The 12,925-nt window shown below is 39.8% G+C and overlaps 1 protein-coding gene across 1 annotated transcript in view; it reads left to right on the plus strand.

Moving 5' to 3' along the window:
* Positions 1 to 3,633: 3,633 nt before the first annotated feature.
* LOC120568730 (2-lysophosphatidate phosphatase PLPPR4-like) overlaps positions 3,634 to 12,925 on the plus strand; it is a 117,089-nt gene continuing 107,797 nt past the window's right edge. Inside the window, exon 1 of the mRNA XM_039816413.1 lies at positions 3,634 to 4,071. Coding sequence (XP_039672347.1) covers positions 3,988 to 4,071 — 84 coding nt within the window. The 5' untranslated portion in view covers positions 3,634 to 3,987. The remainder of the gene's footprint in view (positions 4,072 to 12,925) is intronic.

Here is a 12,925-nt window from a genome sequence, read left to right on the forward strand (position 1 = left end):
ATCCACCAAAAAGCTGATTTCTGTCTATCCTACATGCAAATGGTGAAATGAATCGTACACAAACACGTTCGATGAACGCCCAGGCTCTTGGGCTCTCCAGCACATTGTTTTGTTGCCGGCGGTTGCCACATTTCTCCGGCCGTTCTGTGCGCTGTAGTGGCTTCCCCAGCAGGCTGAGCCAGGCTCCATGCTCCCTCCCCCCCCGCCAAGATCGCTACCTGGATGTGTGACCACTAGACAAAAAAAAGGGGACACACTGAATCTCTAGCCGCGCATTCAGTGTGTCCCCTTTTTTTGTAACATAGAACCGCATGTTACAGGAGGCCATATTTTTTTTCCCACTATGGCCACGCCAAGACCCGCCCTTCAATAGCATTCACACACTAGTATTGGCCAGGTGTCCACGCTTACATGTACAGGTCCTATCCCCTGACCAATCCCCTAACCCTAACCTTAACCACTCAAGGTCAAATGCCTAACCTCAACCAATCGAGCTGCTTCGTAGGGCGGTTCTTGGCGTGGCCATAGTGGGATTCGTAATTTTGCTTACGGGAGTATCATAGAGCGAGAATGGCAGGTGTGTTGAGTGACGTCAGTGTGCGGTCAGGCTAGGAGAGCGAGCAGTCTCGGAGTGAAAGTAGCGGGAGTGAAAGTAGCGGGAGTAACACTGCGGCTTTCTGAGGAAAAAGCGAGAGGGAAAAGAGATAACAAAGGTAGTGAAGACAATGTAAAGTGAGTTAACAGTGAACAATAAAACAACAGACTTCTGCAGACACGATGGTTTCATCTGTAGTTAATGCTGCCAGAGAGTCGGCCCTGGAGGGAACGTCTCCCCTGTGCTTCCCGACCACGGTCTGGGAGCCTCAAACAGCAAAGGTGGAACACGCGCTGTTAGTTAAATGAAGTTGAAGTTTTGTTAAGAAAAAAAAATGACAGGGACCAAGGATCTGGCCCGCTTCAAAGAGGCACTGCACTGGTCCAAATAAGAAATCAACTGCTAGTGATAGCTAGCTATGCAGAGAGTGCTAGGTTATTTTTAAAAGCCCATAGAGGCCAAACCTGGGGGCACTTGGAAATAAAAATTAATACAATTTGACACAATAACATTTTTATTAAAGAATATGAGAACAAGATAGCAGGCACGGCGCCAGGATTCCAGTTTTGGATGGGCCAGACCAATTCTGGGTGGGCCTTAAATTAAAAACGTTATCAAATCCCTGTTTAACCTAATACAAATGACTGGCTAATATACGGTTATATTATATATATTATATGTGCTTACATAATAAAGATTGTAATAGCTTGATGCTATTTATATATTGTATTATATATATTGCATTGTAAAAAGTTTTGGTGCAAAGGACGGACCTATCTGTGATCGCTCTCCTTGGTTCTGCCCAAAAGAAGAGTGCTTTGGAATCTCCATTACCACCATACCTGGCTGTGCTATAGCGCATCTCTCCTAACCTAAGGCCTATAGACTGTAAAAGTGGGCAGGAATCTAATATTTCCCCAAAACATAGTTTAGTTCTGCTCGTATAACATGAGGCCGAATATTTCACAATTCTTTTCAATTGTTTTAAGTTTTCAACAATATACAAATCAACACTGCCCGACAGTTTCAATCAATACTCGGCCACAGAACGTGTTCATTGACAACGTCATCTGTCATGTAAAACAAGACTCAAGTTATCTCCTTACTTTAGTGTGATGATTCATGTTATAAACATGTTTAACAAAAATAAATAAATCGCATTAACAAGCCCTAAAGCATTATTGGCCATAACAAGAGAAAGCCATGAGGGAACAACAACTTGACAACCGTAACAAGCTGTTATAGAAATAGAACTGCGCCTGCAGCTCTGTAGTGAGTTATGAATTGATTATTTTAATCCATATATCTCATATAACGACATAATACAATACAGGCAGAGTAGCCACATACCTTACTGTTATCCTCTGGAGGTCCTACACAATTAAACTCCCTAAAGCAAAAGAAGTGACCGGATACTTTAGCACTGGTTGAGTTGCGGGCTCATCCACGGAAGACCGATCCACAGGGCTATATCCATAGGGGCTATATCATCCACTTGCGAGGCAGAGGCAAAGGCACTAGCACCGGCGCTGGCCGCGCTAGCATCCTGCGGTGGCCGAGACAAAGATGTGCTAGGTGTTGTGGATCTCAGCTCTCCTTCATCTCCTGGTTGCAGCGATGACTCTGAGACCGTTCGTGCACGTTTAAGGTACCTAAACAACGACTTTTGCAACCTTGTCCTTTACTGGAAATGATTTTCACACTCTCAGATCACTGGGAGCTAGCCTAGCATACCGACAAGCTACATCCGATCCGAACCTCACTGTCTGCTGAACTTGCGCAGAAACATAAAAATAGACATGACCAGTTTTTTTTAATTGTTTTTGAAAACTAAACATTTAGACAATTTTAGCACAAATTATGAGATTATTTGCCGATTTTTAATAATTCTTCACCAAATTATAATATATTAATTAATTAATGTTTTTTGAGGAAATGTTTTGGGTGGGCCTGTTGAAAAGTGGGTGGGCCTAGGCCCGTCAGGCCCACCCATAACGCCATGCCTGCAAGATAGCTAACATTCTGACCTAGTGTGCTACAGACACATTTCAGTCTTTTCAAATGTAGGCGACTGAGGTTTGTTACCCAGAGGTGAATAGAATTGGTCTACTTTTCTTTTTTTTAAATTTATTTTTATTAATTTCTGTGGGTCATCATAATTTGGTTCCAGGAAATACATTAAATAAAGGCGAAACAACAGATAAAAAAATAAATAAAAAGAAATCAGTAAAGACAGATTTCAAAATTTCATCAAAATCAGAATTTCATCTCTATTTTTTTATATACTATGCTTCCCTCAGTACTTATTATTGATTATATCGACCCACCCGTACCAACCCACCCATCCGTCCACCTCTCCCAACCCCGTCCCCATTTACCCGCACATCGCTGGTCCTCATTCAATACAGATCTCACACACACACACACACACACACACACACACACACACACACACACACACACACACACACACACACACACCCCAACAGATAAGTACAATAAAATAATAATATATCTATATCTTATCTTTTCTTTTCTTTTCTTCTTTCCAAATGTCAGTAGGCATGCCTGTGCATAAGCTAGACCACACAAAATTCACAAGGAGAAGTATTTACTTTAGCAAAAATGGTTCACAGTGACACAGCGAGGTCTGTGGATCATAAAAAGTATCTTAAAACTGAAAATACAAAAGGAATTTTGCCCGAATTTGGTGCAGAGTGAGACGTCGTTAACATTTTCTCATTTAGGCTATCTCCTCCACTGCCTGGCACCTGCTGTCAGCGTCAAGTTGGACAAAATTAGCACTAATAGACCAGATGTGGTTATAATCTTTGTAGTATAAATTTTACATAAAAAGAAAGCAAACCCCCTTTGGAAATGTAGTTACTATATCACTAAGGTTTTCACACGTTTAAAATGCCCAGTGGAATTATTATTTGCATAGGAAACAGTGCAGATAAATAGACAAATGGGTTTATTTTGAAAGTCATGACAGGAAATGTAACCGCTTGTTGTAGCTAACTTGACCATCTGCAGCATCAGCAGAGGCAGAGCAGAGTGAGTGCTGAAACGTTACTGACCGGAGGTGCTCTCCTCTGAACGTCGGTCTCATTTTCACGATGAGTTTTAATGTCAGCACACAGGGCGAACAGCTTTGGGGAAGACAGTGCCAGTCATGCGCTGGCACCATTTTTTGAACCCCCAAACACCGCATTTTAGGGGCGACCACGGACAAATCCCATTTACAGGCATCACCTCGCCAGGCGATGGAGGTCCTCCGTTAAGGGCTTGGTGGGGGAACCAAACTCTGTCGGAATTTCGCCAAAATTACGACGGGAATTAAGTACAGCTCCCTGTCTCCCGGCAACGGGAGAGACCACCTGCCGGTCGTGATGTCTCGTGCGAAGGAGCGGCTGAAAGGCGGGAATGAGACCAAGGACAGCGTCACTCTGCTGCCGTGCTTTTACTTTGTAGAGGTGAAATCTATCTATCTATCTATCTATCTATCTATCTATCTATCTTATCTATCTATCTATCTATCTATCTATCTATCTATCTATAGAGGTGCACATGGAAGTGACTGGTTGGCAGGCTGCTGTCTGTTTGATTTGGTTGGCTGACTGGTCACCTGGTTTAAGGATGCAAGCAATCACACTTATACCACTATCAGGTTTAATGATGCTGATAAATATGAAGTTATCAATCTAGATACTGTAGGCTATCCTCTGCCAAAGAGCCAGCCCGGCTGTAATGGTGCAGTTTGATAGCAGTGATACTGAGCATCTGTATTCCCCTCCTGTAGTCCCTGTTTACCCTGTTCTTTTCCTTCTGCAGCCACTGACACTGCAGTCTCCACATGATATTAGGATTCCTTGTGTAGGCCTATACAACTATTTTGTGTGGCAAGATGCAATGTTTTATACAGCTTGTCCATGAAATGCAAGTGCCTCATCTTTGAAATAATCAGTCAAAACAGCTTGCCACACTATTCAATTTCAACTAGGGCTGGGTTAAACTAATCGATTATCCAAATAAAATTGATCTTCTTTTTCAGTCAAATATAAAAATATTTATTTGTTACTTTTGTAAACAAATTAAAGTTCTGAATGAATCCCAGGATAGGCTATATCTTTTGGTTATAACACTGTTATGTAACCCAAACAATGTAACACAAGTACACAGCATATGAAGTAAATCACGCCTCTTTATTATCATGAACCATTGTATTTTTTGCTTAAATGAACATGAAAAACAATTTATCATCATCTAGGCTTGCCCAATATACCGTTTTTTTTTTATCATCATCACGATATCAACTGGTGCAATAAACATATTGTGAAAGACACTCAGACATTTTTTGTGTTAGTTAAAAGAAAATATCAGTAGAAAACTGCACTTTAAAAATCAGAATATTTTTAGTGGTGCCTTTTATATTCAATTCAAGGTTTCAATTTGTTAAACTAGTACAGTGTCCGTTGAAATTGTGCCTGTTTGGAGCGGGCCGATTGCTTGGCCTGTGGTATTGCTGCTTGTAGAATTCTTCAAAACCAAATTGTACCCCAAAATTACTTACAGAAGGACCCCAAACCACTTAATATGCAACTCCCCTGTATAGCCTAGGCTACTACTGACTTACAGTGTAGGCTACGTCTACATCAGAGGAAGACATTGTGCTACTTTATTTACCTGACAGAGAATGTGGCAGATTCAGAATTTAATCACAAATTTTCACATTAAATATGTGGAGTAATCAGACAGTTGCCTCATGGACTCATGGCGGTGTGCTACCCATCCGGCCTGTTATGAGAGCCAATCAGCACATATCTGCGTTAAGCAGAACCGGAGTGAGTAGCCTACAGAGACAATCTCACATTTAGCTCCGGACTGTGTTGTGTGTGTGTGTGTGTGTGTGTGTGTGTATGTGTGTGTGTGTGCAGAGAGAGAGAGCGAGAGAGAGAAAACATTGTAGTGTTGTCTTTTTCGTCAACGATATTGCATGATATCACCACAGTTTAATGACGGCGGCGTTGTCTCGTCTCGTCTCTCGTGTGATGTCCATGCAAGCAATCCGCTGTTGCTCCAGGAAAGCCAAAACAAGTTTGGTTGTTACCGTTATATCCAGTAATCATGTAACGCAATACAGTCAAAGTCAAAGCAGTTAAACCTCCCCCCGAAATTTTTTTTTAAATTGCTGCAGTCAACCTAGGGGAAAGACTGTTAAATACATTAAAATATTCAGTGTTGTGTCCCGCTGTAATAAATATATTGGCCAGGTTTTCGGTTTTTGTGAGGGAGATATGTTATAGGCGCGTAACATTTTAGGTACCCTGGTAAATGGCGGTTAGGGCTGGGCAATATATCGATATTATATCGATATTGTGATATGAGACTAGATATCGTCTTAGATTTTGGATATTGTAATATCGTGATATGACATGAGTGTTGTCTTTTATTGGCTTTAAAGGCTGCATTACAGTAAAGTGATGTACTTTTCTGAACCTACCAGACTGTTCTAGCTGTTCTATTATTTGCCTTTTCCCCACATTGATATTATGTCCACATTACTGATGATTATTTATCTAAAATCTAAGTGTAAAGATATTTTGTTAAAGCACCTAGAATATCGCCGCAATATCGATATTGAGGTATTTGGTCAAGAATATCGTGATATCTGATTTTCTCCATATCGCCCAGCCCTAACGGCGGTATCAATGTAATAAGTTATAAGTGGTAACAGTTAGAGGCAAATTTACACAACAGTTGCGATGTTCCTGTATCTTATCTGCTCGTGCTCCAGTGAAGAAAAGTTAGTTTGGTATATCCAGCAATCATGTAACGTTGGATGTAACTTTGGAAGCAGGAAAAAGTGTACTGGAGTCAAAGTAAAAAATGTACTGGCAGCTCATTCTGCAACAGACAGTTGCTTTACATACTTGCAAGTAAGTGAATTCCCAGGCAACCTAGATTGATGTAATATTCAGAAAAGAGTGCATTGATATGGTTCACAGTGATCATATTCTCCAGTCCATAAAGTTCAGTGTAAAAAGGTTGGGAAAAAGCTGAGATATCCTGACGTTTCAACCAAATTTAAAAAGATGTATTAATGTGTTACTTTTTAAAACAAATTAAAGTTTTGAATGAATTCCAGGATAGATCTTTTGGTTATATCACAGTTATGTGACCCAGATAATGTAATAACATGAAGTAAACAACGCCTGTTTATGATCATAAAACATTTTTTCTAACTGTAAAAATTTTATTTTTGTTGCCATGAACAAGTAAAAGGGTCAAGTGCCAACAACTAACATTTGAAATAATAGTAAAAATATATAGTCTGACCAATAATCACTTAAATAATTACAATTTGGAATATATAAAAAAAATCAAGAATTACCAGTCACACGCTTTAAGACCTAAGCTAAATGTTAGCAGTTAATTGCAGTTAAACAAAGAAACTGCGATTATAAAAAAAAAAGACAATGAGACAATAATATCATAATATCACAGGCATACGCACACATTCTGCTGAGGAGGCGGTGTCGTCCGGTCTCGCTGTCAGTTTTAAGCGGACCTTGGTTACATTATAACTACATTATCTACAACTGTCTCTCTGTAGCTACGTGATGAGATTACAGTAGGTAGATATAACAGCAACTTGTAGAGTAAGGTTTATTGGTGTACGTGTACAGCTGTGCATTGAGCCAAACACACTTGCAATAATGGTTGAAGACAGCAGATTGCCTTTAAGGTTTTTACTAGAAGTTATTGTGAAAGTGTGAAAAAAATATTGGCCAAACAATATAATGATAATGATTATGAATCACAAAATATTCCATAAACAAGAGTTAGACCAAAGGTATATGTTCAAATTAGTTAGTAGGCTTGAGAAGGTGTAAATGTCTTCAAGCCAAAAACCAGACCGGTTTACCACTAGGTACCGCACTTTAGTAGTTTGTTGGTTTATAAACAAACATAACATTATGTTAATTTCAATGTCATACTGCTTATTAACAGTTTTAGGCACGCTATTGGAAAGTTTAGTGATCTAAGGTAACAGTTACTCCACATTAAATAAAGCTTCACTATACTGAGGTTAACGTTAGCTCCCAAATAAATGTAGCAAGCTAAGCTACAGCAACATGGTGTCACAGCACAACCAACCCTGGGACTTGCTCACTCTCGTTCTGTCTAGGTTTCACAACAGGGCTTGGTTGTGCTCGCACATGTGATACTAGTAACTGAATGTTTGGCCGCCTGACTGAAAAGTTGAGAGGCATACCTTGTTCCTTGGCTGGGCACGTCCTCAGCTTCAGCGTGTCCTCAGCTTCGTCCTTGGCCAGCAGGTTTTTTCCACTCGTGAACAGCGTAGCATCCAATTGCCACTCGAATGACCGTTCATTTGTAAACAGTTAGAGACAGGGACATAACGTAAACTTGGTAAAGGGAAAACGCTGACTCTCTGTCAGACTCTCAATCCGGCTGTTCACCGCCACATGTTCCAGTCCGAGCTCCCTCCCTCTGCTTCACTTCTGCTTTGTGAGGTCCTTGACGCAGATAAGTCAGCACCCACCGCAGCTGGGCGGCCAATGAAAACCCACTGCTGAATTATGACGTGACAATGGCAAAAATAGGCTACTACATCGGAGCAATTTTTTTAAACATGCATGTACACAACAAAAATCTAATATCACGATATTGTTGACCAAATACCTCAATATCGATATTGTGGCGATATTGTAGGGTTGAGAATTGGTGCTTACAAAAAAATATTTTTGATAAAATAATAGAAAAGCTAGAACAGTCTGTTAGGTTCAACAAGTTACATCACTTTACTGTAATCCATCCATTCAAACCAGGGACAGATAACACGATAAGACGATATCCAGTCTCATATCACGATATTGATATAATATCGATATATTGCCCAGCCCTACACGACATACACGTACGTGTTTAGTTAAGGCATCGGTAGTAGATCCTCAGCAGTTTTATTTCAGACTTTTTGCTATATATTAGACCTACTGTAAATCTTAACTTACACTATTTCTTTCTTTTGTCTTAGATTCAGATTTTGCTTTACTTGTGCGTTTTGTGTTTCTTTTAGTTATTTAATGAGTGTGGTGGTGCCTGAGGCAATGCCGATGCCAATGACTACTTCTGTTATTGTTGTACACATGGCCGATAAATAACCTTTAACCTTCAAACCCAGAAAGCTCCGCTGGGATAAACGTATCTTGTGTCTACTGGATCAAGAAACAAACTAAGCTACTGAAAAGCTATGTGATTCAGAAAACAGTAATGCTATTGAAAAAGTAGTTAAACTAGTAACACTACTGCCCATCACTGCTTGCAATACAAGATGGATTTAGCGCGGTGACGGCGTCAGCACAAGTTGCTGATGTCACCTACTTTTTAATTTGCCAGAAGGCGTCATAGTGACAAATGCCAGTTTAACTCGTTTGCATAAAATCAAACCGGTTTAGCCTCGTAAACCGGACCGGTGAAACCAAAAAAATTGGTTGCTATGAGTTACTACAGTAAAAAGGAAACTGGGTCACTAAGGTGTAGACAAGCTGTCTAATTAGTTGAATTATGCTTCATGCCAGGAAGATACTTAGTATCACCAGCGAACGTGAAGTCCCCATAGGAAGTACAGTACAGTAATTCATCTAGTATATATTCTAATATTCATAAAGTCGCCATGAGTAAAATACATATCAAGTATCCCAACAGTGACTGAGCAGTTACCGATCATAGAAAAACTCAACAAAGGAACATTCACAGAACAGCGGTTCCTACACGTAAGGCTCCAACAAGGGCACATCTGGCAAAAGGCTTGATGTACGCTGTAACGAAACACCCAACTAAAGTCAACTGCTGGTGGCAGAATAACCCTCCCATGTGTGGTTATTGGATGAGATGATGTAGTGTCAGCACTACTGCCACCCCTTCAAAAATACAGAAATCCTATGGTGCAGCCGTAACTGTTTGAAAGCACCTTTGCTGTTACTTTCGGTATTTAAATAACATCATTTAAATGATGTTGAAATGTTTTAATTGTCTGGCTATCCTGACTTGTATTCACCAATGTACAGAAACGGCAGTAGCAAGGAGGCTTGGGGAAGAGAAGTGGAAATTGCAGTTTCTGGTACGTTTGGATCGGCTACATTCAGAGTCGTTATTATAGAAGCCAATGTCTGCACTATAAGTCCAGAACTCCGTCCATTGGCTGTTTGTGGCCAGGAAACAGACTGCAAAACCAAAACCAATGTTCAAAGGAAGCTTAATGTGGACGCAGCTTGTGCAGTGGGATGGAAGGTAGAGAGAACACTGACAGTCCAACTCCCTCTCCACACCACAGTGTGCAAACCAGTTGATATTAAGTTGATATTTCTCAGGTGCCTGATTGATATCTTCATGCTTTTGTATGTGAAAATATTGTGCCACAATACATGTTCACAGAGTCTGATGTGTTGGGTGGTGATGGAGTGTTTCCCTGCCTTCTGCCCATTGGATACACTAATTCATGGATGAATGACAGATAAGGAAAAAACCTGTTGGCACATAGTTTTTACTGATTTGATGCTTTTCTTGAAATGTTGCCGTGTTAACTAAAAACAGAGTGCTTGATTAAATATAGTTTCAGCTTGGCCTTTTTTCCCAGAAGCAACGATATTATATATATATAAGTCTGTACCAGTATTGGTTATTGTTGGGTGATAGGGCTGAATTTTCTTGGCTTTGGCATTAAACATTCTGAATCTATCATAATTATTGTGTTTTTCCTTTCTTTCCCTGACAGAGCTGTTCTGTCTCCTACATTTTCTATCTCACATGCTGTCACACCATCCTCCCACCAACTGGCTGCTAGGCAACATGGCCCTTTGAATGGGGTGTATTTTTACATCTGTGTGTTGAGGGCTAGAGACTTTAAGAGGAGAAAAACATCCCTGCTGTAGCCTGGTTTCCTCAGTGTGCACAGTGGCCACTAAGGCTTTGCTTGATATGTCATGATCAGAACGATGTGTTCACTTACTCAGATATGCAGGATATACATCCCGGAAGTTAGAGCATGGGCAATATGGAGAAAAAAATCTAATATCACGTTATTTTTGACCAAATACATCAATATCGATATTGCGATATTGTTGCTTTCACAAAAAAGTTACACAATGAGATTTTGACAAAATCATCAGTAATGTGGATATAATGACTAAGTGAGGCAAATAAATGGCTAGAACAGTCTGAAAGTTCAGAAAATGACATCACTTTACTGTAATGCAGCCTGTAAAAACCAGGAAAAACAACACAACACATATTACGATATCGATAATAGGGATATATTGTCCAGCCCTACCAGAAGTTTATAGTTGTTTTTTATTTATTTTCTTAATAACACAGCACACAGGCATTCTCTATGCCCCCCCCCCCCTCCTTCTAGTATCTTTGTGGAAACCCCTGTATACTCCAGTCCCTCCAGAAAAACGCGATTATGTGATCGCATAATTCAATGCATAATCAGCCAAAGTCCGCATATTCATGCGGGGGACGCACTTTCGCCGCATAAATTGCCGATTTCCGCGCAAAATATGCGGTGGTTGCATGATTTCATAATCCCCGCATTTTCGTTGCAAAAAAGTCACATATATCTTAGCAGAAAGTTGAAAAAATGTTGCGTTTTCACACAAGAGCAGCCATTTTCCCCTGTTGCCATGGGAACGTTATGAAGTGACGTTATGAAGTGACGTTATGAAGTGACGTTATGAAGTGACATGAACATCATCGAAAAGCAGGGTGTTGGAGGTTGAATTTGACATGTTGACATGTCTCTTAAGTTGGTATCCAATAAGAAACCTATCTTAATATCTGATGTCTACTCAAATTTCTTTGTTCAAGTGCTCCTGCTGTCTATATTATTAACGATTTTTGAAAGTCTGTCTCTTTTGTATCTTTTATTTCCCTCTGTTTAGACTATTACTTTTATTTTTACTTTAATATTATATTATTTGTATATATTTTTGTATCTTATTTGTTTACTCATTGCAATGACTGAATATATGTAAACTATTTTTGGAAATTAAGTTTACAAAAAAGCAGGGTGTTGGGGGAATCACTTTTTCTTCTCTTTTTCATCAAACTGCAGTTTTTGCAAGTTCCCGCAATTTTTGCAAGTTCCCGCAATTTCATCGCATAAAATTGCATAAATATCCCGCATATTCCATCGCATTTTTTAAGAAAACGTGCCGCATAATCAAGGATTTTTGCCCGCAACAATCACAAAAAAACTCCGCGTTTTTCTGGAAAAGGACTGATACTCATTCCTCTTTTTCCCAAGTCTGACGCACCATCTTCACTTACAACTAAATTCTAACAAGTCTTAATTATGACATTTACAGAGAATGTGAAGTAAGTGCTAAACACTCAATCAATTGATTTATTTTTTATTATGTTGCCAATTTATTCTTTTCAGGATGTTGTTGTATAATATTAAAATGATGATTTTTGTAAGAATTTATACCAAACAAAAAATGTCTGTAGAATATGATATGTGGGCAGGACATCTCTGCAAGCACAAAAATAATATTAAATGGTAGTTTGACTGATTTCTATAACAAACTCACCTCTGCTGCAATCCTTTCACGGTCTTCTGGACTGAGCGCCCGGCGCCTCTTTGTTGGCCGAGAACCACTGCTTTGCTCACCAATGGAATGGAGAGAGTTTCCGCAATGGACAAAGATAATTCATTATAATATTGGTAAAAGAGAAAGAGAGTTAATAATGAAAGAGAAAAGAAATTATGATCATATTACAGGAATACAGTTACCTGATCTTTTGTATTTCCTGTTGGAACTGTTGGATGCTCCCTTTGATATGGACCGAATCAATGTTCTTCTTCTGGAGCTTGGCAGTCTACATACATGTGGCATGATGTGGTGATAAAGTTCCAGAAAGAACTTTAAATCCTGATCCTCCACTAGCATGGCTGGGGCTCCGGCTTCTCTGACAGTATTGGGGTCAAAGTCACCTGAGTCTTGTATGCTCTCAAAACAGCGAATGAGATCCTCTCTGTGCTCAAAAACTGGCAAAAATCTTGGCAGTCTATGGGCAACCACTTTATCCAGAAAACATGTCCGCTTGGGTGACTTGGAAAAAAAGCTGGCAAATCCACCAATGTTAGAAGAAAAAAAATTCTCACCTTGGATATGTGAGAGGTAGCCTGTTGCATTATCAGTTTGAGCTGATGTGCGTAGCAGTGGATGGGCATTTGGGTACACATCTTTGTATTTTCCTTTGAAAACCTGAAGTGGCATGCCTCATCACACTGGCCCC

This window comes from Perca fluviatilis, chromosome 11 (genome assembly GCF_010015445.1).
Source record: "Perca fluviatilis chromosome 11, GENO_Pfluv_1.0, whole genome shotgun sequence".
Taxonomy (NCBI): domain Eukaryota; kingdom Metazoa; phylum Chordata; class Actinopteri; order Perciformes; family Percidae; genus Perca; species Perca fluviatilis.